General features: G+C 39.9%; 1 protein-coding gene across 4 annotated transcripts in view; it reads left to right on the plus strand.

Moving 5' to 3' along the window:
* Positions 1-26,113, plus strand: part of LOC134344379 (latent-transforming growth factor beta-binding protein 2-like) — a 510,939-nt gene that overhangs the window by 128,626 nt on the left and 356,200 nt on the right. For all 4 annotated transcript variants that reach the window (XM_063044071.1, XM_063044078.1, XM_063044088.1 and 1 more), the window contains 2 exons: positions 14,336-14,532; positions 24,505-24,675. In XM_063044071.1, coding sequence (XP_062900141.1) covers positions 14,336-14,532; positions 24,505-24,675 — 368 coding nt within the window. The remainder of the gene's footprint in view (positions 1-14,335; positions 14,533-24,504; positions 24,676-26,113) is intronic.

The following is a 26,113-nucleotide window of genomic DNA, read 5'->3' on the forward strand; positions in this document are numbered from 1 at the left end:
TGTGGTATATTTGGATTTTCAAAAGGCTTTTGACAAGGTCCCACACAGGAGATTAATGTGCAAACTTAAAGCACACAGTATTGGGGGTATGTTATTGATGTGGATAGAGAATTGGTTGGCAGACAGGAAGCAAAGAGTGGGAATAAATGGGACTTTTTCAGAATGGCAGGCAGTGACTCGTGGGGTACCGCAAGGCTCAGTGCTGGGACCCCAGTTGTTTACAATATATATTAATGACTTAGACGAAGGAATTAAATGCAGCATCTCCAAGTTTACGGATGACACGAAGCTGGGCGGAGTTGTTAGCTGTGAGGAGGATGCAGAGTGACTTGGATAGGTTAGGTGAGTGGGCAAATTCATGGCAGATGCAATTTAATGTGGATAAATGTGAGGTTATCCACTTTGGTGGCAAGAACAGGAAAACAGATTATTATCTGAATGGTGGCCGATTAGGAAAAGGGGAGGTGCAATGAGACCTGGGTGTCATTGTACACCAGTCATTGAAAGTGGACATGCAAGGACAGCAGGCAGTGGAAAAAGACGAATCGTATGCTGGCATTCATAGCAAGAGGATTCGAGTACCGGAGCAAGGAGGTACTACTGCAATTGTACAAGGCCTTGGTGAGACCACACCTGGAGTATTGTGTGCAGTTTTGGTCCCCTAATCTGAGGAAAGACATTCTTGCCATAGAGGGAGTACAAAGAAGGTTCACCAGATTGATTCCCGGGATGGCAGGACTTTTATATGATGAAAGACTGGATCGACTAGGCTTATACTCGCTGGAATTTAGAAGATTGAGGGGGGATCTGATTGAAATGTATAAAATTCTAAAGGGATTGGACAGGCTAGATGGAGGAAGATTGTTTCCGATGTTGGGGAAGTCCAGAACAAGGAGTCACAGTTTGAGGATAAAGGGGAAGCCTTTTAGGACCGAGATGAGGAAAAATTTCTTCACACAGAGTGTGGTGAATCTGCGGAATTCTCTGCCACAGGAAACAGTTGAGGCCGGTTCATTGGCTATATTTAAGAGGGAGTTAGATATGGCCCTTGTGGCTGAAGGGATCAGGGGGTATAGAGAGAAGGCAGGTACAGGGTTCTGAGTTGGATGATCATCTATGATCGTACTTGAATGGTGGTGCAGGTTCGAAGGGCCAAACGGCCTACTCCTGCACCTATTTTCTATGTTTCTATGAAATACAGCTAGACTGCTCACTAGGAGGCTTGATTATGAAACAAAAGCTCAAAAATTTTGGCCACATCATGAGAAGACAGGATTCCTGGAGAAGACTCTCATGTTGGGTAAAACAGAAGGTAAAAGAAGGAGAGAACAACAGCGGCTACAATGGATAGATAATTTTACTCAGACTATGCATATGACCTTGGGAGATCTTAGGCAGCACCCAACAAGAAGGCTTTGCGTGCAGGAGCCTATGAGTTCACGAAGAGTTGGACTCGACTTAATAACAGCAACAAAAACCTCTGGCCTCTTTGGTCTCCTTCACCAAACTAATTTTGGATCTAATTTACCAACACACCTTGGATCTCTTGTGCCTTAACCTTCAAGAACAGCCTACCATGCAGGATCTTGTAAAATGTTGGTATTAGTGCTTACACCGAAAAATATGATTTAACTAGAAATTATTAACCAATGTGAGGATCAGATTGTGCAAAGAGGGAAAATAGTGTGATTGGTGTATTAACAAGAAGCTCTCACTCAGTGTCAATGAGACTAAAGAACTGATAGTAGACTTCAGGAGAGGGAAACCAGAGCTCCATGAGCCAGTAATCATTGGAGGATTAGAGGTGGAGAGGGTCAGTAACTTTAAACTTGCCTTGTGTCACTATCTCAGAGGACTTATCCTGGACCCATCATATAAATATTATTGCGAATAAAGCACAAAAGCACCTCTACTTCCTCAGGAGTCTGCGGAGGTTCAGCATGTCATCGAAAACCTTGTCAAACTTCTATAGATGTATGGTGGAAAGTGTGCTGAGTGGAAAGTGTGCTGACTGGCTGCATTATGGCCTGGTATGGGAACACCAATGCCTTTGAGAGGAAAATCCTACAAAAGGTAGTGGATTTGTCCCAGTACATCAGGGTTGAAATCCTCCCAACCACTGAGCACATCTACATGAAACATTGCTATATAAAAGCAGCATCAATCATCAAAGATCCTCTCCACCCAAGCCATACTCTCTTCTTGCTGCTGCCATCAGGTAGAAGGTACTGGTGCCCCAGGACTCATCCCAGCAGGTTCAAAAAACAGTTACTACCCCTCAACAAAAGCGGATAGATGCACACATTTACTGGCTCTTTTAAGGACTTTGTATTATTTATTTATTTATTATTATTATTTGCATTATTATTTCATGCTTGTTAGTATATTAGCTTGTTAGCTTTTTCAAGTATATAAAGAGTAAAAGACAGGTGAGAGTAGATATAGGACCGATAGAAAATGATACTGGAGAAATTGTAATGGGAGATGAGGAGATGGCAGAGGAACTGAACAAGTATTTTGCATCAGTCTTCACTGAGGAAGACAGCAGGATACCGGACACTCAAGGGTGGCAGGGAAGAGGAAGTGTGCGCAGTCACAATTACGACAGAGAAAGTACTCAGGAAGCTGAATAGGCTAAAGGTCGATAAATCTCCTGGACCAGATGGAATGCACCCTCGTGTTCTGAAGGAAGTAGCTGTGGAGATTGCGGAGGCATTAGCGATGATCTTTCAAAAGTCAATAGATTCTGGCATGGTTCCGGAGGACTGGAAGATTGCAAGTGTCACTCCGCTATTTAAGATGGGGGCAAGGAAGCAAAAAGGAAATTATAGACCTGTTAGCTTGACGTCGGTGGTTGGGAAGTTGTTGGAGTCGATTGTCAAGGATGAGGTTACAGAGTACCTGGAGGCATATGACAAGATAGGCAGAACTCAGCATGGATTCCTTAAAGGAAAATCTTGCCTGACAAACCTATTACAATTTTTTGAGGAAATTACCAGTAGGCTAGACAAGGGAGATGCAGTGGATGTTGTATATTTGGATTTTCAGAAGGCCTTTGACAAGGTGCCACACATGAGGCTGCTTAACAAGATAAGAGCCCATGGAATTACAGGAAAGTTACATACGTGGATAGAGCGTTGGCTGATTGGCAGGAAACAGAGAATGAAATAAAGGGATCCTATTCTAGTTGGCTGCCGGTTACCAGTGGTGTTCCACAGGGATCAGTGTTGGGGCTGCTTCTTTTTACATTGTACATCAACGATTTGGATTATGGAATAGAGGGCTTTGTGGCTAAGTTTGCTGACGATACGAAGATAGGTGGAGGGGCCAGTAGTGCTGAGGAAACGGGGAGTCTGCAGAGAGACTTGGATAGATTGGAAGAATGGGCAGAGCAGTGGCAAATGAAGTACAATGTTGGAAAGTGTATGGTTATGCACTTTGGCAGAAGAAATAAACGGGCAGACTATTATTTAAATGGGGAAAGAATTCAAAGTTCTGAGATGCAATGGGACTTGGGAGTCCTCGTACAGGATTCCCTTAAAGTTAACCTCCAGGTTGAGTCGGTAGTGAAGAAGGCGAATGCAATGTTGGCATTCATTTCTAGAGGAATAGAGTATAGGAGCAGGGATGTGATGTTGAGGCTCTATAAGGTGCTGGTGAGACCTCACTTGGAGTACTATGGGCAGTTTTGGTCTCCTTATTTAAGAAAGGATGTGCTGACGTTGGAGAGGGTACAGAGAAGATTCACTAGAATGATTCCGGGAATGAGAGGGTTAGCATATGAGAAACATTTGTCGGCTCTTGGACTGTATTCCTTGGAGTTTAGAAAAATGAGGGGAGACCTCATAGAAACATTTCGAATGTTAAAAGGCATGGACAGAGTGGACGTGGCAAAGTTGTTTCCCATGATGGGGGAGTCTAGTACGAGAGGGCATGACTTCAGGATTGAAGGGCGCCCTTTCAGAACAGAAATGCGAAAAAATTTTTTTAGTCATAGGGTGGTGAATCTATGGAATTTGTTGCCACGGGCATCATTGGAGGCCAAGTCATTGGGTGTATTTAAGGCAGAGATTGATAGGTATCTGAGTAGCCAGGGCATCAAAGGTTATGGTGAGAAGGCGGGGCAGTGGGACTAAATAGGATAAAATGGATCAACTCATAATAAAATGGCGGAGCAGACTCGATGGGCCGAATGGCCTACTTCTGCTCCTTTGTCTTATGGTCTCATGGTTATTGATATCTGCATTTGCATAGTTTGTTTACAGTTACAGATCCTGATGTTTACAGTTACTGTTTCATAGATTTAAGTATGCCCGCAGAAAAAGAATCTTGGGATTGTACGTGGTGATATGTATGTACTCTGATAATAAATTTTACTTTGAACTTTAAAACAGAATTTAAATCTTTATATTTGTGAGCTCATGAAAAGTCTAAGCATTTGGGTGTGGAAGAAACTCATTTATATTGAGAAGAATTAAAATTCCCACTGCATTGGATGATATCTGTGAAATTATGCAGAAATGTACAATATGTCTGAAGATTTTGCAGTTTCCTCTCCAGAAAAGGTTACTATCCCAGCTAAAATGAGTGCTCCAATCTGTTCAAATATGGCAAGTGGACTATATGCCATCCTTGCCACTTTGCTAAGGAGGTACATACAGTGTTTAACACTTGCACTCAGTATTTAATGACATTAGCAACAAAACATCTGCTAAAGTGGGTTGGGCTGCATCTGGTGGGATAAAGGAATAGTCAACATTGTGGATTCAAACTTTGCGTCAATATCTTACCCAGAATGAAGAAATTATTGTGATGGTGAAGAAAATACATAGTGGGGGTTATTGACTAATGAAAAGTTATGTAATGAAGTCATCAGCAAGGCATAAAGTAAATTTTATCTACTCAGTAAAATATTTAATCATACATATTATTTGATTCTGTTATGTAGATTGAGAATATTATTTATTATAAGTTATATGCTTTAGAATATGCACTTTAATGAACTGCAGGACTATTGTAGTGTTCTCGTGCAGTGTGTTGAAACTCTGACTAAACACCAAGTTAAACCGGAGCCAATGAAGACAGAGTCGTAGTAAGGTCAACCATTTACTGTTCACTCTTCCACATTAACGTCGTATGGTGAAAACAGTTGATTAAAAAAAACAAACATATACAGCATCTGTTTCATTCACGCACACTCTCTTCTTTTAGCGAGTGTCTCCAGCTGCCCCGAGTAGTGGGCAAGGGGGTCGCCTCAAATAGCCATTGAGCTCGAGCCGGCCCCATGTTTGAAATTGAAAAGCCGACACACGCGCCGCCCCAACCGCCGCTTCCTTAACAGAAACAGCGTTAATATTTTTACTTCAAATACATTCTTATGAACTTACGCATTGCTTCTATAATGTTTCTTTGTGGGTAGAAACTGAGCTCTTCACGATCATGCTGCATGCATGGCACCCACCTTCACACCTTCTCCGAACCGGAGGTTACACATAAATTGCAGTGAAACCGGAGGTGACGTCATCACATGCCGCGATATACCATAGGCAATGGATTTACCTTTGTTATACTGTAACATAATTATCAACCTTTAAAAATAGTTACAAACAAATCATTTAAAACGCAAACACAACAAAGTAATATAAATGCCTTAAGGGCAACACAACTATTAATAAGTTGTTTATTCCATGTATATGTAAATTTTATTTTTATTGTAATTTTAAATTATGCTAAAGACTATCACAAAAGGGGTACCCCTACATTTGCTGTTGCCAGGACTTTGGTATAGGAGAAGGATTATGAGAGCATTGTTTTGTTTTCTCTTGAGGACTTTGTTTCTTGGATTGAATGAAAAGACTTTTCCTTCCATCTATAGTTGTGGTAAAGTATGAAGGGCTATGAGGTTTGCAGGACTTTACTCTCTACGAAGTTCCATTGAAGCTACTCCTTTTGCTGCAGTCAAGATCTTGTTGTGCTTTGTAATAGAGCAGTTCCATATTTTGAATGTTCAACTGTGTCCATACACCACAAATAAACAGGTAAATATCAGGTTTCCTGGTAATGGCCATTCTGTGCAAGTGCTTAATTCCACTTAGAGCAGTAGATGACGTTAGTTGATTGTAGATAGGGGCAATCCTATTTCTCATTTTTTTTTTGGCAGTGTGTCAGAATTGAGGCTAATCTGCTTTCATTTCAGTTTTGTATTTTCAGAAAGGCTGAAGAATCCTGTGAGGGATCTGGAACTTAACAGGGTGATTAAATGGGTTATTAAGGATGCTGTTTGCACTCTCCACACATTGCTCATGGGTCTTGTAGGAATGCAGATAGGTATTTAATGCCAAGACAACAAAAGATACCCTGTAATTATAACTTTCACTGACTGTAGATATCCTTAGGCAAAATTGTAAGTGTGTGTCCTGAGTAGAACTGAGGTTTTATTGTGATCTAGGAAGAGTTAGCAAATTTGGGACCAAGTCAAACCTGGAGATAGATGAACAGCTTAGTCAGCGTGCAAACGCTTAGTCAGAAGGTTCAAGGAGCCTCTTTAAAGGAGGAAAGAAATGGGTAAGTGAAGCTTTGCCCTTGGACCGGAAGATATGACTAGCAGTGATGGAATGATTATCTGGGGATACTCCAGAATAAGGGAAGATGTCAGGAAATTTTATTTTATATTTAAAAAAAAAACTTGGGTACTTTTCAATACACAAGGTGCAGTATTGATATGAAGAGATTATAGAATTGGAATTGTCAAAGCCCTAGAGAGATTTAAAAACAAATAAGAATTTTAAAACTGAATGGATACCATTGAAAGTCTATTGCTGTTAGGGGCATATCTAGGTTTTTATATAAGCTTCTGATGTTACCTCATTTTTATGAAATAAATCTGTATATGAGATAGAATGTTTCCAGAAATTGGATGGAAGCTGTAATCAGATGTTCACAGAGATTTAACAAAATGACACTCACATCAGTGAAAATCAATGATGCAGAGGTGGTAAAATGCTGCCTCCTTCTCTCAGTTCCTCTGTCGCTGTCACACTGACTCTCAGGATGAGGCTTTTCATTCCAGAACTAATGACATGTCCTCCCCCTTCAAAGAAAGGGACTTCCCTTCCTCCATCATCAACACTGCCCTCACCAGCATCTCTTACATTTCATGTAATTCTGCCCTCACTCCATTCTCCCGCATCCCACCGGGGATAGGTTTCCTTTTATCCTCACCTTCCATCCACTGGCCTCCACGTCCAGCACATAATTCTCTCCAACTTCTGCTATTTCCAACGGGATCTCACCACCAAACACATCTTTTCTCTTCAACCCCCTGCTCTACTTTCTGCTTTCCCTAGGGATCACTCTCTTCTCTATTTGTCTCTCCCCATTGACCTCCTTCCTGGTACTTAACTTTGCAAGCAAACAAGTGCCACACCTGCCCCTACACTTCCTCCCTCGCTACAATTCAGGGCAGCAAACAGTCCTTCCAGGTGAGATGACACTTCACCTGTGAGTCTGTTAGGGTCATCTATTTGTATCCAGTGCTTCCAGTGTGGCCTCCTATATATTGGAGAGATCGGACGTAAATTGGGAGACTGCTTCGCCGAGCACCTATGCTCCGTCCACCAAAAAAAAGCAGGATCTCCTGGTGGCCACTTATTCCTCTTCTAATTCTATTTCTTGAAGTTCTGGTAATTGCTGTCCCCCTCCTTCACCATTCCTCATTCCCTTTTCCCTCTCTCACCTTATCACCTTATCTGCCCATCACCTACCTCCAATGCTCTTCTCCCTTCCCTTTCTTCGATGGTCTTCTACCCTCTCCTATCAGATTCCCCCCTTCTCCATCCTTTTATCTGTTTCACAAATCAACTTCACATCTCTTTACTTTATCCTCTCCCCCCCCCCCCACCTTCTTAATCAGACTTTGCATCTTTTTTTTTCAGTCTTGATGAAGGGTCTTGGTCAGAACCGTCGACTGTTTACTCTTTTCCATAGAGGCTGCCTGGCCTGCTGAGTTCCTCCAGCATTTTGTGTTTGTTGCTGGTATAGAGATGGAGATGGTTGTGAGCTTCAAGCTCTTAGGGGTAAACATCACCAGTAGATTATACTGGTCCAACCACATAGGTCCAATGGCCAAGAAAGCGCAACAACACCTCCACTTCCTCAGAAGGTAAAGGAAATTCAGCATGTCCCCATTAACCCTTACCAATTTTTGTAGATTCACCATAGAAAACATTCTGTCTGGATGCAACACAGCTTAAGCATTCTGGAGGAACTTAGCATGTCAGGCAGCATCTATAGAGCGAAATGAACAGTTGACATTTCAGGCCAGGACCTTCCATCAAGACTGGAAAGGAATGGGGCAGAAGCCAGAATAAAATGGAAGGGGGAGGGGAGGAGCACACTAGCAGGAAAAAGGTGAGTCCAGGTAAGAGTGGGTAAGCAGGTGTATGGTTGAAAGGGAATGAGGAGGAATTTCTTTAGTCAGAGTGGTGAATCTGTGGAGTTCATTGCCACAGGTGGCTGTGGAGGCCAAGTCATTGAATATATTTAAAGAGAAGACTGATAGGTTCTTGGTTAGTCAAAGTGCCAAAGGTCATGGGAAGAAGGCAGGAGAGGAGAATGTGGTTGAGAGGGAGAATAAAACAGCCATGATACAATGGTGGACCAGACTCAGGCTGAATGGCCTAATTTTGCTCCTATCCGTCATGGTCTTATGTTGCAAGAAGCCAGGAGGGGATAGGTGGAAGGTGCAAAGGGCTAAAGGAGGAATCTGATAGAAGAGGGCAGTAGAACATCAAGTGAAGGGAAGGAGGTGGTAAACCAGAGGGAGGTGATTGGCAGGTTGTGAGTGTGGGGGAGGGGAAGAGAAGGGCTAAGTGGGCCACTAGAATGAGTGAAAACAAAGTGGGGGAGGAAAACTGAGGGGCGTGATTAGCAGAAGTTAGAGAAATTGATGTTGATGCTGTTAGGTTGCAGACTACCAAGTTGAAATATGAGGTGTTGCTCCTCCAACCTGAGTTTGGCCTCATCATGATTGTAGAGAAAGACTTGGACAGACATCTCAGTATGGGAAAGGGAAGTGGAATTGAAATGAGTGGCCAAGCTGTTGCAGTGGATGAAGCGAAGGTGCTTGATGATGTAGTCCCTGAATCTGTGTTGGGTCCCACCAGTGTTTGGAGGCCACTCTGGGAGCATCAGATATAATAAATGACAGTGACAGATTTGCAGGTGAAGTGCTGCGTCACCTGGAAGGAGTGTTTAGGGGCTCTGAATGGTGGTGAGGGAGGAGGGAGCATCTGCAGAATCTCTTGTGCCTCATAGCTTGGTATGGCCATTGCATTGCTCAAGAAAGTGAGAAACTGCAGAGAGTTATGGACACGGCTCAGTCCAACATGAAATCCATCCTCTCCTCTATGAACTCCCCCTACAACTTTTGCTGCCTCAGAAAAGCAGCCAACATAATGAAAGACCCCCTCCAACCCAGACATTCTCTCATGCCCCTCACCCATCAAAAAGACAATGCAACCCCAGGCTCAAAGGTAACATTTGACCCAATGTTACAAGACTCTTGAATTGATCTCTTGTGTGTTAAAATGAATTCTTGACCTCTCAATCTACCCCGGCATAGCTCCTGCACCTTATAGTCTCTCTGCTTTGTACTATCTTTGTAACTGTAACTGTGACACTACGTTATAAATTCTGTTATTGCTCTCTACTTTGTTTTATCTCTATACCTTTGTATTAAGTTCAGGAAGCTTTTTGGTTGATGCTTTAATGAGGAAGTTAGACAGAGAAAAAGCAAATGTTCAAAGTCCAAAAGTTCAAAGTACATTTATCATCCAAGTATGTATAAATTATACAACCTTGAGATTCATCGCTTACAGGCAGCCACAAAACAACTCATTTAAAAAAGAGCAACTAACACCCAATGCTCAGAGAGAGGAAAAAAACACATTCTATAAACAATAAAAGCAAGCAACAACATTTAGCAAACATTGAGAGCAACAAGTCGGTCCAGCCTGACCTGGCCCTGACACCTTGCCTTTTCAATCCATCTGGCCTGGTGTTTAAATCATCCAAACACTGTTTCGTTCCCCACACTAGGACGTGGGCCCTGTTGCAATGATTTGCTCGGGGCCTAGACCCCACTGCTATGTTTCTGCCTGTACCCAACCTTTCCAAATTGTCCCAGTGCTTAGATTGATCAGCCTTCACTCGGTTGGGCACGTGGCCAAGTGGTTAAGGCGTTCGTCTAGTGATTTGCAGGTCACTAGTTCGAGCCTCAGCAGTGGCAGCATGTTTGTGTCCTTGAACAAGGCACTTAATCGCACGTTGCTTTAGTCTGTGCGAAGAGTGGTGCCCCACACAGACTTCCAGTCTGCGCCTTGTAAGGCATGAAAATGCCCGACGCAGGCCTCTCATGGTCTGAGTCGACGTTCCCCTCCTTGGGTGGATGGGCTCCAAACTCGGCTTCGTATGCCCTGACTCCATCTTGAACATGCCTCGTCCTCACTCTGACTTTGCATCGCATCTGCACGCCTTGCCCCTTGGATCAGCTTCGTTTTCACTTGCCTCTATTATTCGTGATGATTGTTTACCACAATCTTCCACAGAATAAAGTATTTAGTTGTATTTCTTGCTTTTTTGACTGCCAGTAAGTTGATGCCTGTCTTCAGTAGCACCATCTAAAGTAAAATCCTCAAATTGTGGGTCTCCTGTTGCAGATAAATGAAACTAAAAATAAATCAGGCGGCATTCTGTTGCTGGAAATCTCAATTAAAAAACAAACTACTGGAAATAGTGTTTTATTTTCATCTGAAATGTTTCATTTTATCATAATATTTGCATGTACATTAGTGAACTGTAAAAATTACTTGCATATTATTGCTAATTTGTTAGCTAATTCACCTACAAAATACAAAAAATAGACCTTTTACATATTCTTTGAGCAGTGATGCATGGAACAAGTAGGGTACATGCTCAATAAGGGGAATCCAATGACACGTTGAGTTCATGTCTGTTAATTCTCTGACACATCCTTATAGCTAAGATCACAGGATGTTAAGACTCCGATCATCCATTGTGAACATAGAACATCTTGATATAATTCAGTTTTTTAAAATTTTAAGTCCATGACTTATAAATTCAATTTCAAGTTTATTGTCATTTTAACCATATACATGTCTACTGTAAAACAAAACAACTTTCCTCTCTGGACCAAGGTGCACAACGCAGTACATATACCTCACACGCAATACATAAAATAATATTGCCACAAGTAAACTGACAAGTAATAAGGTGAATTTATGACACAATTAAAAAGTAAACAGTATAATGCTAATGGCACTTCATACATAGTGAGACCTAGGTGGTGGTAGGGTGTTCAGCAGTCTTGCAGCCTGGGAGAGAAAACCATGTTAACTTCTGACATTTATTTCCTTTATAGTTCTAATCAATAATTTTGGCCCTTCTTTAAGGATCATGGAGTAAATATTTGCTTCTGCTAATGAGTATCTATTCTTAAAGAAGATGGTGTTTTTGTCAGAGACTAATAATTAGCTCGTGTGGGCACGTGGCCAGTGGATTCGACTAGCGACCTGAAGGTCGTGAGTTCAAGCCTCAGCCGAGGCAGCGTGTTGTGTCCTTGAGCAAGGCACTTAACCACACAGTGCTCTGCGATGACACTTGTGCCAAGCTGTATCGGCCCTTGCCCTTCCCTTGGACAACATTGGTGTTGTGGAGAGGGGAGACTTGCAGCATAGGCAACTGCCGGTCTTCCATACAACCTTGCCTAGGCCTGCGCCCTGGAGAGTGAAGACTTTCCAGGCGCAGATCTATGGTCTCGCAAGACTAATCGATGCCTTAAAAAAAATAATAATAATTAGCTTGTATAGGAGTTCCACAGGGTGGAAATCCTCAACTCAGTCATCTTTGGATGCAAGTAGAAGATAATATTTCTTTTGTAATGATATTAGACATTGATATTAGACAAGAAGTAAGCCAAACACTTTTGTTCTGTTAAGTTCTAATTATATTTGTATGATTGTCAACCCATCTTCGATTAGTAGTTTAACTGGGTTAGGAATATTTGTGATACAGTCCTAAGTATTCCTAATGATTCTGTCTGGCATTAAGTTGAAAAGGATATTTCAGCTTCTTTTTGACAGTAGTGTTTGAAGATATTAGTATTATTCTGTGGTTTTGATTTTTCATAAATTGTTACAGATTTTGCAATTATTTAATAATACTGTATCCTTAAAAGGCAGCATTATGTAACAGATGTGATGGATTATTTAATGATTAGTCCCTGAGTTTGTGTGATTACCCACTGATGGCCTCCACGTCTGTTAATTTCCAGAACCCTGAGGCAAATGAGTTGGAGGATAGATTTTTGGGGAATGAGAAGAGGCAAGGGAAAGAGAAGAAGACATTCAGTAAGCAGGACAAGGGTCATACAAGACAAGGAGGAGGTTTGTGTTGAGGTGGTCGGAGAACAGATCATATGTGAATAAATGGGTGGGGCTCCAAGAGATCTTCTGTATGGGTTGCAAAGGTGATGCTCTGTCAGGCTAATGAAACTGATAACTTCAATCAGATGATAAATCAAGATAACTGAAGACATTTGCAGCAAGGGTGAAATCAGTCAAGGGAAATAAAAGAAGTTGGACTTTTCAGACTCATTATTGTAGAGTGATGGCATTTATGTGGAAGCATAGAACAATTCTCGGGTTAAAACCTGGTTCAATGCTAGTACATTTATGTGATAGAATCTTGTGTAAACCATATCGTACAAGCATGCACTTTACCATCATTGTGCCAGCATGTAACGCACAGAAATATTGATAATAATTTTGGCTCTTGGTATCGATTGTTAGTAGTTTAAAAGAGAAACTCAAATTCCTATAAATTTTCTAGGAGTTGAATTAGTGTTTCTTTTCTGGATATTTATGGTGACTGTCTTGGAGAAGGTATGAACTTCAACAACTTAGACAGCCTGGCAGGCAACCGTAAAAGCAATTACTGCCTTCCTGTTTGAGGACAAACAATGCATGTTTTATTGGCTCATTATTATTGTCTTATTTTTCTTTGATACCAGGTTGATAGTGGTCTTCAATAATTATAATTAAACCATTTGCTAAATTTAGTCATTTCTCAACAAAGTGCAATGGAGCAAATAGCGTAATAGATTTAAATTAAAATATATTATAGGAGAAGGCAAAGACAGAACAATGTTTAGTATTGCACAGAATAATGAGATTTTGAGTTTTCAGGGTGAAGCATGAATATATAGAAGCACACATTCAAAGTTTTGATTAAGTAGAATATTATGGTAGTATTTAGAGAGGAAATTCTTGGGGCATCCTCCAGTGAGGCAGAGATCAGAAGGTGGAATGGTGTAATAGGTTGACCAAAAGTAGACATTAGAAGAGCAGTAAGGGAAATTGGAGAGAGCTGGACTAATAAAGTTGATCATTCTATTGTATTTCTTTATTTTAACAAAATAAAAGGTGAATTTCAAGGTAATATGTATGTACTTCGATAATAAATTACACTTTGACAATGGCTGATAAAGGATATTGAGGCTTTGGTCAGAAGAAAGAAGCTATAGGCAGTTAGGATCAAGTGAATCCCTTAAAGAATATAACGGATATAGGAGAACACTTCAAAAGGAAATCAGGAGGGCTATAAGGGTACATGAGATATCCTTGGTAAATAACGTAAAGGAAAACCCTAAAAACTTTTATAAGTATATTAAGGCCAAGTGGTAATGGAGGAGAGAAAAGGTCCCTTTCAAATGTGTGCAACACACATCAAAGTTGCCGGTGAACGCAGCAGGCCAGGCAGCATCTCTAGGAAGAGGTACAGTCGACGTTTCGGGCCGAGACCCTTCGTCAGGACTAACTGAAAAAAGAGATAGTAAGATATTTGAAAATGGGAGGGGGAGGTGGAGATCTGAAATGATAGGAGAAGACTCACTTTGCTACTGGATTCTTGACTTTCTGATCAAATACAGTATGGTGCACTTATTACCTGTTTTGCCATATCCTTTTTTCAGTGTTAAGAAAATTCTGTTATTGTAAAAACAATAGTTGGACAAAATAGAAAATATTGCAATATCCAAGTTTATGGTACACATGGAAATATGTTTTTCCATGTCCACTGGAGTGAAATTTAATCATGTGGATAATTTTTGGAAATGATTCTGAAATTCTTGATTATTTACATAACATTTTTTTTTAGAATTTTTAAGTATAAAATTCCAATTTAAGCAAATAACTTGATTCTTAATTAAAATTTTAACATCTTAAGTTTTATTTACGATGCTTTTCTCCCCCAACAGTCAACAAAATAATTATGGACAGCATGTTAATACTCAGCAATTGACAGGAACATCACGTATGGTGAAACACTTATCAAATGGAAATGGACAGCTACTGTCCAATTCAGTATTTGACAGAAATGGACAGGCACAGGTTCAGAACCGTTTTGCTACAAATGGACAAGTAATAGCAGAAAATGAAAATGCACTACCACGAGGTGAGTGACAGAAACAAATATGTACTTTTAATATCATTTGATATTTATATTACAACTTCACAGGCATAATCTGATAAACTTTACAAGACCTTTTTCAAATATTTTTTCCCCTTCAGCTGGCCAGTTTGTCACATGAATATTTAAAATTACAAGCATACAACCTGGTTTCACAGCAATACTAATTCTTACATTGCTTCTTTCTGAAGCAGTAACAGCTCATGGGTTCCTAAAGCATGCACCATTTTGATTTACAAAAGACCACAAAAAGTCCTGAAAATAATCACCAAGCCAGTGGAAAGTTGCTATTCTGAGTTATTAATTTTTCATCAGAATTGGAGTACTTAAGATTTAAACTATGTTTGAGATGCAGAGAACTCATTAGGTGTATGTTCTCTTCTGCATAAACTGTTACAGCATCCACTATTCAGTTCTGCAACTTGAAATAAATTATGAAACAAGTCAAATGTGACTAAAATTTGCATCCATTTTTGGCTGGTTGATGATGTTGTACTTATTTGCAATGTTATTTTTCAATATCAAGCAGATGTATATATGCATCATTCATGTTCTCTGATACATTCTCAAATGAAGTACAATTTTTATTATGTATTATAATATATTCAACTAATGTACTTCAAATGAATAATGGCAGCTAGATGACTACAAGGATTGCCCATCACCCTGATTTAGATCACTTTGTAGATATCTGTTTTCACTTTGACATAGAAGAGTCTTTTTCTGTTGGTCAGTGTCAAGAAAAAAGCCAAATTAAATCCTCTGATTCAGTGTTGTAAAACAACAAAACATGAAAACTTCGGGGGGGGGGCGGTGGTATAAATACTTTTTAAGGGCACTGTATATCCATTGAGTCACATATCATGGAAATAAGCCCTTCCGCTCACCAAGTTCATATTAATCAGCAAGCACCCATTTAGACTAATACATAGACATTAGCAAGACCTTTGACATAACCCTGTGTGGGGAGCTGGTCCAGAAGATTAAGTTGCTTGGCATTCAGGGTGAAGTAGATAGTTGGATTCAACATTGGCGTATTGGGAAAAACCAGAGAGAAGATTGTTGTCTCTCTGATTGGAGGCCTGTGATTAGTGTTGTTCCACAGGGATCAAAGCTGGGTCTGTTGTTGTTTATCATTTATATTAACGATTTAGATGTAAACATGGTAAACTAGATCAGCAAATTTGTGGAAGACACCAAGTCTAGGGGCATAGTTACAGAGAAAAGGCAGGAAAATGGGGTTGAGAGGGATAATAAATCAGACATGATGGAATGGAGGATCATCGATGGGCTGAATGGCGGATCATTGATGGGCTGAATGGCCTAATTCTGATCCTATGTCTTATGGTCTTATTGTAGTGGGCAGTAGGGAAGGCTAGGAAGGCTCTCAATATTTGCAAATAGATCTGAACCATCAGAGAAAAGGGTCTGAAAAATAGCAGATACAATTTAACGTAGATAATGTGAGATGTTCTAATTTTTGAGGACACACCAGAGTAATACTTTCACAGTGAATGGTAGTGCACTGAGATGCACAGTAGAAGAAAGGGATCTGGTAATACAGATCCATTGTTCCTTGAAAGTGGCATTACAGGTGGATGGGGTCATAAAGAGAGCCTTTGGCACATTGGGCTTCATAAATCTAAGTATGCAATACAGGAGTTGGGATGTTATGTTGAAGTTGTTTAAGATTTTGGTGAGGCCGAAATTGGAGTATTGTGTGCAGTTCTGATCATCTACCAACAGGAAAGATATCAATTAGCTTGAAAGAATACAGAGAAAACTTTGAAGATGTTGCTGGGACTTGAAGGCCTGAGCCATAGGAAAAGGTTGAATAGAACAGAGCCTGGAACAATGCAGCACAGGATCAGGCCCTTCAGTCCACAGTGTTGTGCCAGACCAATTACTTTAGTATTTATATGGCCAACTAATTTTTTCTGCCTTCTAATCGGTTAGGACTTTACTCAGTGGAGTGCAGGAGAATGAGGGGAGATCTTAGAGGTATACAAAATTAGGAGGGTATAGATGGGGTAAAAGCACTCAGGCTTTTTTTGCTTGAGGTTGAGCGAATCTAGAACTAGCAATCGTATGTTTAGGGTGAAACATAATATGTTTAGGGTGAAAGGTGAAATATTTAAGAGGAATGTGTGGGGGACCCTCTTCACTCAAGAGTGTGGTGCGACTGAGGAACAAGCTGCCAGTGGAAGTGGTTGATGCAGATTTAATTGAACATTTAAGAGCAGTTTGGACAGATACATGGATAGGTGGAGTTTGGAGGGATGTGGTCCACGTACAGATAGATTGGACTAGGCAGAAGATCAGGATGACACAGATTAGGTGGGCTGAGTACTTAATGACTCTATGAAACCAATCCTATTTTATTCTCCACACATTTGGTTTTATCTACCAAAATAAATGAGTTCACATTTTTTTCTTGTAGCATTTCACCTGCCATGTCTTTACTCATGCACTTGTAAGAATTGTGGTAAAGACTTTCTGCAGCTACAAGACCTGAGAGTTAAAGCATCCTCCTGCAACTGTATTTTCGACTTTGTAATCAGCAGACTGTAATCACTAAGGATAGGCAGCAATACCTCTGCCATGATTATTTTCAACACGGGTGCTCCACAAGGTTGCATCCTTAGCTCACTATTTTGCTTCATGTATGCCCATGACAGCATGCCCACATTCTGCAAGTTTGCAGATAACATTATAGTGGGCGGTATTTCAAATAACAATGAGTCAGAGTTTAGGAAGGAGATAGAGAGCTTACTAACATGGTGTCATGACAGTAAGCTTTTACTCAATGTCAGCAAAACAAAAGAGATGACTTCAGGATATGGGGCAATGACCATGTTTCTGTCTACAGCAATAGTGCTGAGATTGAAAGGGATGGAAGCTTCAGATTCCTAGAGTGAACATCACCGGTTGCCTGTCCTGGTATAAACACGTTAATACTACGACCAAGGTAGCTCACCAAAGCCTCTTATTTCCTAGAGATCAAAAAGATTCCTGTTGACCCTTATTGATACACCACAGAAAATATCCTACCAGGACATGGATGCATCATTGTCAAGTATAGCTGCATCAGAGTTGTAGAGACAGCTCAAGACATCATGGAATCCAGCCTCCCCTCCGTTTACTCTGTCTGTACTTCTCACTACCTCAGAAAAGCATCCAGTATAATTAAAAATACCATCGACACTAGGCATTTTTTCTTCTCTTCTCTCCTCTCCCATCGACAGAAAATACAAAACCCTGAAAGCATATACCACCAGGCTCAATGACAGCTTCTACCCAACAGTCATAAGCCTTGAATGGTTCCCAGGTACAATAAGGTGGAACCTGGACTTCACAATCTAACTCTTTATAATCTTGCTCCTTATTGTCTACCTGCATTGCATATTCTCTGTAGCTGTTATCCTTCATTCTGCATTCTGTTATTGTTTTTATCTTGTTCTGCCTCAATGTTCTGAGCAATGAATTGATCTGTATGAACAGTATGCAAGACTAGCTTCTCACTGTACCTCAAAACATGTGTCAGTCATAAACCAATTCCAATTGTAAAAGTATCCTCATTGTTACAAAGTACAGAAACAACCTCTTGGCTCAGTGATACTATGAACATATCTTTAAATGTATCCTTCATTAATCTTCTTTTCTTTAATTCTTCCATATTCTTAGCAACTTCTTCAAATTCTATCACGTGCCTACACAGTAAGGACAATTTTCAAAGATAAATTAACTGCTAACTAAAACTTATTTGTGATGTGGAAGGAAACTTGAGATTATAGAGACCATTTAAGCTCTACACAAGATTGTACCTGGATCTTTAGAGCTGAGGCAGTAGCTTTTTCAGATATGTCACTGTGCTGCACATACTGCCTTTTAACTTTATATCATCAGCATACTATGAAATATTATACTTGATAAAAGCAGGCACTATTTTCTAAATGTGGAGAAAATTCAAAAATCAGACATGCAAATGGTCTTGGAGTCCTTGTGGAGGATTCCCTAAAGGTTAACTTGTAGGTTGAGTCATTGGTAAGGAAGGCAAATGCAATGCTAGCATACATTTTGAGTGGACTAGTATATAAGAGTGAGGATGTGTTGCTGAGGCTTTATAAGGCATTGGCCAGACTGCACTTGGAGTGTTGCAAGCAGTTTTGGGCCTCTTATCTTCTTTAAGAAAGGATGTGCTGGCATTGGAGACAGTCCAGGGGAGGTTTAGGAAAATCATTCCAGGAATGAAAGGGCTAAAGTATGGGGAGTGTTTGATGGCTCTGGATCTGTACTTGCTGGAGTTCAGAAGAATGAGGGTAGATCAAGCTGCAACCTATCAAATATTGAAAAGCCTGGATAGAGTGGATGTGGAGGAGATATTTCCTTGTGTGAAGGGTTCTAGGACCCGAGGGCACAGGTTCGGAATACAAGGGCATCCCTTTAGAACAGAGATGAGCAGGAATCTCTTTAGCCAGAAGGTGGTGAATCTGTGGAATTCATTGCCATGGATGGCTGTGAAGACCCAAGTCATTGAGTATATTTAGAGAGGATGTTGATAGGTTCTTGATTAGTCACAGCATCAAAGGTTACAGGAGGAACACAGGAGAATGGGGTTGAGATGGATAATAAATCAGCCATGATAGAATGGCGGAGCAGTCTCTATGTTCTTGTAATGCCCTGGTTAAGATTTCTACTACTAATATTGCAGGGTATTTCATTTAATATCTTTCTATAAAAGCAGTGTGTCTTGCCGGTAGAATGTTTCGGTTTTGGGTAAAGGTAAGGGGATATGATATTCAAGTTAGGAATGTTGTGTCAGCCAATCAGGATGGTGGAATTGGGAGAAGGTTCTAGAGAGAGCTGGGCGGAGGGGTTTGTGATGGACACTGGGGGGGTTCGAGGTCTTTTGGCAGGAGATGTGGAGAAAAGATGGGGAGAGACAGCCTTAGGATTTGATCCAATGGGAAGATGCAATTTCAAGGAGTGCTTTTCAAGGTGAAGGAGTCCAACATGGGAAGCTCTACCGCTGATTGGCGATGAGAAATCAACGCCGTAACGGTTATACCTAGATTTGGAAGATATGAGCTCCAATGTCATGCGCACATTTAGACACGTTTAACTGTAATGGGCCCTTTTTTTTCTTTCACTTAATTACTCTTTGATAAAGCTGAAATTAGTAAATGTACTTTTGTTATAATTTTATGCGGTGTATGATGGGTTATTTTTTGCTGACTGATAATTGTGTATGGATAGTATTTTTCAGAGCATTTGCTCAAATCGAGCTTCTGTTAATTGGAAAATCCCAACTTTCCTGTTTGGTTGAACCACAAATCACACCAACCCGAGACGTGGCTGTTAGCTGTCTACTATCGAGCCAAGTTTGTTTACGGGCCCGGTGATTGGGTCACACTCCTATGTCTTATGGCTTTATAAATTTCCTAATCCTTACCATAAATATAGATTGCGGGGTCCCATCATCGAGCTTTGCAGCACTCTACTTGCCCAACATCTTAGTCTGCAATTGCCCTCAATACTGTATGCTGTAGTGTTGTTTAATAGGTTAGGGGCGGTATTCAAGAGAATTCACGTTGAGTCTCTTAAGTGGAAGTCAGTTTCTTAAACAGCTGTTTCTTTGCGGCTGTTTAGATGACGCTTCATGGCTGTTTCATAGAATCATGTTCGATCTGCAAAAGGGAACCTGAATTTTCAGCTGCCTGTCACTTTATTTTTCCATCCAACTCCTATTCTGATTCCTGAAAATTGTCTCTAACACTAATCTGGCCTAATTTACTATAAGTTTAAGGAACCACATCAGTTCTATTTGATATATTAACTCAATATGTTTAGTAATCATATAATCTAGGGCTGTATCTCAAATTACCAGCATTCAACAGTCTTTCTTCCTCCTCTACTGAAGTTTTAGATTCCATTCCATCAGATTTCCATTTTCACAATCCCCTCTTCCAGACCCAGATAGCTATTCATTCTTAACATCCTCTTTTTCAGTTAGTGCTACCATAATTTGTGTCTTTCAATCCCTTATGGCTTTAACCTTCCTTTTTGTTCTCTCCATCCCTTCAAACTCTCTACAACTGGAAACTAGTTTTAATCAATTGTCTTTTATGAAAATTGGGAAAAGTTATTGACCTAGAACCTATAGTGTGGTGGCTAGAATTGCACACAATACTCAAGTACAGCTTAATCAACATTTTGTACAACTGTAATGTGGTATTGCCATTTATATACTTAGACTCTTGCCTGATGAATATAAGCATGATAAGTGTCTTTCTCACCGCCCTGTGTACCCATTTTCTCACTATCTACTTGTACCCCAAAGTCTCTCCGTTCAACAACAATCCCTCGGGCCTTGTCATTCACTGTGCATTCCCTGGGCGAGCTTAACTTTCCAAAATGCATCACTTCCCGGTTATCTAATTTGAATACCTCTCTAAATATTGCCACGATGATCTTCCAAATAAATACTCTCTTAACGCAACCTCTGATATACTTGAAGCATCAGTGCTCTCAAACATTGACTTGGCAGTCCTTTCCATCTCTCACCTACATTTCTGTATAAGCTATAATATCTCAATTCCATGTTTTGTGCTCATCTGCTTAACGTTGAGTTTTCTTGCATTGAAGTAAATACAGCTTAGCCTGTCAGACCTTCCATATTCATTTCCTGCCAATCTGACTTGATTGCTCTAACCTCAATATTTACTTCAACTACTACTTTAGGTTTGATCCTCTACCAGATTAGTTTAAACTGACCAGAGTAGCTCTAACAGGTCTTCATGCAGAGATATAAATCCCCCTCCAATCCAAGTGCTACCTGTTGTTCTTGTATAGTTCACATTTGTTGCAGAAATGATCCCAATGATCCAAGTAGCCTTTGTGCCTGAAATAGCTCTTCAGCGACATACTCATCTGCTCTACCTCACTATAATTACTCACCCCGTTCAGAATATCCTACACCATTGGCCTCTATTTCAAATCTCTTTTCTATATGGCATCATACTTTTGAAGTGTATCATGTATTAATATCCACAATGGTCAAACTAGGTCACTCTAAACTTTTCAAAGCTTTAAAAAAAACTGTTGAATCCTTTCTGAGAGTTATAACTTCTCAGTTTAGTTAATAAAATTAGAACCAGAGATGTGTATACTTTGATAATAAATGAATGTTTGAACCTTTGAAAAGCCAGCTGGATCATTCCCATTTATTTTGCATTGTTGCACAATGTCAGTAGAAATTTATAGACGATTTGAATGATTTTTTAAAAATTTCACACATTTACCTTGTTTCCGCATGTATGTATGCATACATTTAGTATGTCACATTAGCTCCTTTTTTGCAAAGTCACTGGTGGTATTGTGGGCTGGAGGGCCTGTTTCCCTGCTGAACTTCCCTAAAGCTTGTTCATAAAGCTTGTTCAGTTAAATTAATCATTTATAATACATGATTTAACTGAACAAGCTTTAGGATAGTTCAGCAGAGAAACAGGCCCTTCAGCCCTCAATGTTCTGCTGAACTAAGTAAGTTAGTAATCAACTGGCCAGCTAAACTAATCTCTTCTGCCTACATAATCAATATTGCCTTTAATTTTCCTTACATTCATGTGCCCATTTAAATGTCTTTTAAAAGCTTCAATATTTCTGCCTCTACCACCACCCCAGGTAGCACATTCTTGGCAGCCACTACTCTCTCTCTTTTAAAAAAAAAAGTTGCCTTAACATCTCCTTTGTTTTTACCCCCTCTCACCTTAAATGTATGCCCTCTGCTATTAAACATTTCAACCCTTGGAAAAAGATATTGTCTGTCTATCTATGCCTCTCATGATCTTATTAACCTCTATCAAGTGTCCCCTCAGCCTACCAGCACTCTAAAGAAAGCAACCCCAATTTGTCCATCCTCTTATTATAGCACAAACCTCTTCTGCACCCTTTTCAAAGCCTCAACATCCTTCCTATAATGGGGCAATTAGAGCTCCATGCAGTTCTCCAGATGCAGCTTAACTAGAGTTTTATAAGGCTGCAACATAACTTCCTGACTATTGAACTAATAAAGGAAAGCATGTCATATGCCTTTGTAAGCATCTTATCAACCTGTGCAGCCACTCTCAGGAGCTATGAAATTGGACCCCAAGATCCCTCTGTTGATCAACACTTCCAAGGATCTTTAACAGTTTACTGTCTCTTTGCATTTGACCTACTAAGGTGTAACACTTCACATTTGGCAGGGTTAAACTCCATCTGCCATTCCTCTGCCCACATCTGCAGCTGATCTATATCCCATTGTATTCTTTGCCAGTCTTCTACATTATCAACAACATGACCAATCTTCATTTCATCTGCAAACTTATTAAGCCACCCATCTACATTTTCCTCCAGGTCAGCTATATACATGACAAACAACAGAGGTCCCAGTACTGAACCCTGTGGAACACCACAGAGCTCCAGCTAGATTAAGTCCTTTTAATCACTACCCTCTGTCTTCTATGGGCTAGCAAGTTCTGAATCCATTCAGCCAATTCATCATGAATTCCATGCATCATAGTCTTCTGGATGAGTCTCCCATGAGGGACCTTGTCAAATGCCCTACTAAAATAAATGTAGACAACATACATAGCCCTATCTTCATCAGTCACCCTCGTCACCTCATCAAAAAACTCAAAACACATTAGTAACGCACAACTTGCCTCACACAAAGCCATACTGGCTTTCTCCCAGTGGGCAATGGTTTTCCAAATGTTTATAATCCTATTCCTAAGAATTCTCTCCAGTAAATTCCCTATCATTGTCGTGAGACTCACTAGCCTATAGTTTCTAGGATTATCGCTTGTTCCCTTCTTGAATAATGGGGCAACATTAGCTACTCAGCAGTCTGGTGGGATCTTGCCTCGGGCCTCAATACACTTAGCAGTGATCTCTCTATCCTCCATGTCCTTCCCCTTGTTAAATATTGATGTAGAGTGCTCATTAAGGACCTTGCCCACATTTTCCATATCCAAACAAATGTTCTCCTTGAATGCTCCTACCCTCTCTCTAATTATCCTCTTGCTCTTGATCTATGTATAGAACGCCTTGGGATTTTCTTTAATCGTACTTGCCAAGGAATTTTAATAGCTTCTCCTGGCTTTCCTAATTCACCTTCTTGGTGACATAATATTATAATAAATATGAAAATACTTTGGCCATCTAGAAACTGTTGATTAATATATTATCTCTGAATTTCATTTTGAATACTAAGAAGATAATTGAAATGCATGGTTTAATATCAGTGTTTGATCTGTTCGAAACTAAATTATACATGCAAAAAAAATCATTGTCAAATACATGTCTGAATGTAAACTGTAAAAATCGATTGGCAGTGATAAGGTCAAGTGTGCATTTTACTTGGATCTAATTTTTGAACAGCTAGACAGTGTGAAGATTATTTTTGATATTAGTCATATTGGATATGATTTGAATTTTGAGAGCTTCAATTATGTAGCCTTTGTACAATATGAACATTATCAATTTTCTGCTGTTTTGGTGGCTTTTTTTGTTTGGTACAATGTTAACAGTCAACAATCTACATATCATCATACTTGACATCTTATCTAATGTCTACTTTGTTCCATGGCAAATATTTTTGCACACTATCTAATTTTCTGTTTTCATATGGCATTAAAACTGCCTGTAAGGAGTTTGCACATTCTCTCCATCGCTGTGTGGATTTCCTCTGGGTGCTCCGGTTTCCTCCTGCAGTCCAAGGACATACTGGTTGGTAGGTTAATTAGTCACTGTAAATTGTCCCATGATTAGGCTAGCGTTAAATTGGTGGGTTGCTGTGCAGCATGGCTCAAAGGGCCAGAAGGGCCTACTGTATGCTATATCTCAATAAATAAATCACTTTGCCAAGCTTTTCAAGTTTATATTTTGCTTATCTTCTGAACTTGTTATATCTTGCAGGAGCAAATCTGACAGTTAATGTAGGAACAATAAAAATAATCTTCACACCGACAATTTGCAAACGCCAGTGCAGAAATGGAAAGTGTACCAACAATTGTAAGAAAGGTGATCCAACCACCCTTTACAGTGAAAATGGTTATGGTCCTGTGTCCAAATCTGGCTTTCGAATCTGTAAGTAAATATATGGTTACTGATTTTTGTAAAATATAAAAGTCTTAATTTATTTATAGCTATATTCAGAATTGTAAACTACTGGGCAAGTAACCAATTGCAATAGGTGGCAATTCAGTTGATCCAGCAGATTAATTTGTAACTTCAAACTAAAATGTTACAACGTTTGATCAGACAGTTAAGGGCAGTTAAAGGCAAAATTAATTTGGTCAAACATTAGACTCTTATCAAAAGCCCTTTTGTAAGACGAGATATTTTGAGATTTGGGTCTCATTTGCTTATTACCAACAAGAGGAATCAGCCTTTGCTTGAAGCCCTCCAGCAAGAAGAGAAGGTTAAGATGGAGGTAAAGTGGAGTAGGAAGAACAAGTGGGAGAAGAGGAGGATGTTGGTAATGTGACAAAGAAATAGCCTCTCTTGATGTATCTTGTTGACTATAGATCTTTTAAAAGACCTCACTCCACTGGCTTTATTCCAAAGTATGGCTTTTGTCTTCAATAATCAAAGTCCCATGGTGAGAATGTTATACTTTAATGGACTTAGACTAGTACTCACCTTTGTAATCTGTAATCACTGTCCACAGTACAGTAAAAACTGCAAATAGATTGTGCTATGTTCATCAATATATTCTGAAAGATATGCCTTCCTTCAGGCCATATGATTCACAAGGCATGGAAAGAAGCTTTTCAGCCCACCAAATCTACAATATAGACACATACTACCCTCTCCATATACCCAACAATCACCCCTACCTGACCTACACTTGCCAACCTACTAGTGGCAATTTATAATAAGCAATTAACCTAGCAAACCACATATATTTGATATGTGGGAGGAAACCACAGAACTGAGGGGAGCATGGAGTGCTATTTGGGGTGGGCAATAAGAACCCATGCATTCCCTGAAAGAGCATACAGATTCTTTACCGTAAACTTAAATGGTCAAAATTGAATCTGGGTCACCAGGGCTGTGAGGCAGCAGCTCTACCAACTCTACTCTATAGTAATATTCTATACATTGCTACATGAATATACTTTAAAAGAATTCCATTTTTTCAGCCATACATTTATAATATTTCTTTCTTTATGAAGGTCTCAGTCCAGGTAGTTTGAGAGATAGATGATGTGCCCTTGTGATAGGTGGTGTTGATTGTGTTATCACATAACACTTACAAATAGTCTACTCGTTAATTCTCAGTTTAAATTTTTCAAGAACTACAATTCCAGTTTTCCTTAACAGACCTAGTTTAAATATAAACAAAGGAGGTGAACTCCAGAAGTGAAGTGAGAGTGAGTGCCCAAAGTATCAAGATGGCATTTGACTAAGTGTTACATCAAAGCACTTGGGTGGAGTTAAACTTACTGGGAATCAAGGGGAAAATAATCAATAGCTAGAGTTACATCTTGCATAAATAAAGATGTATGTAGTTTCTGGAGGT

Source organism: Mobula hypostoma, chromosome 1 (genome assembly GCF_963921235.1).
Source record: "Mobula hypostoma chromosome 1, sMobHyp1.1, whole genome shotgun sequence".
NCBI lineage: Eukaryota > Metazoa > Chordata > Chondrichthyes > Myliobatiformes > Myliobatidae > Mobula > Mobula hypostoma.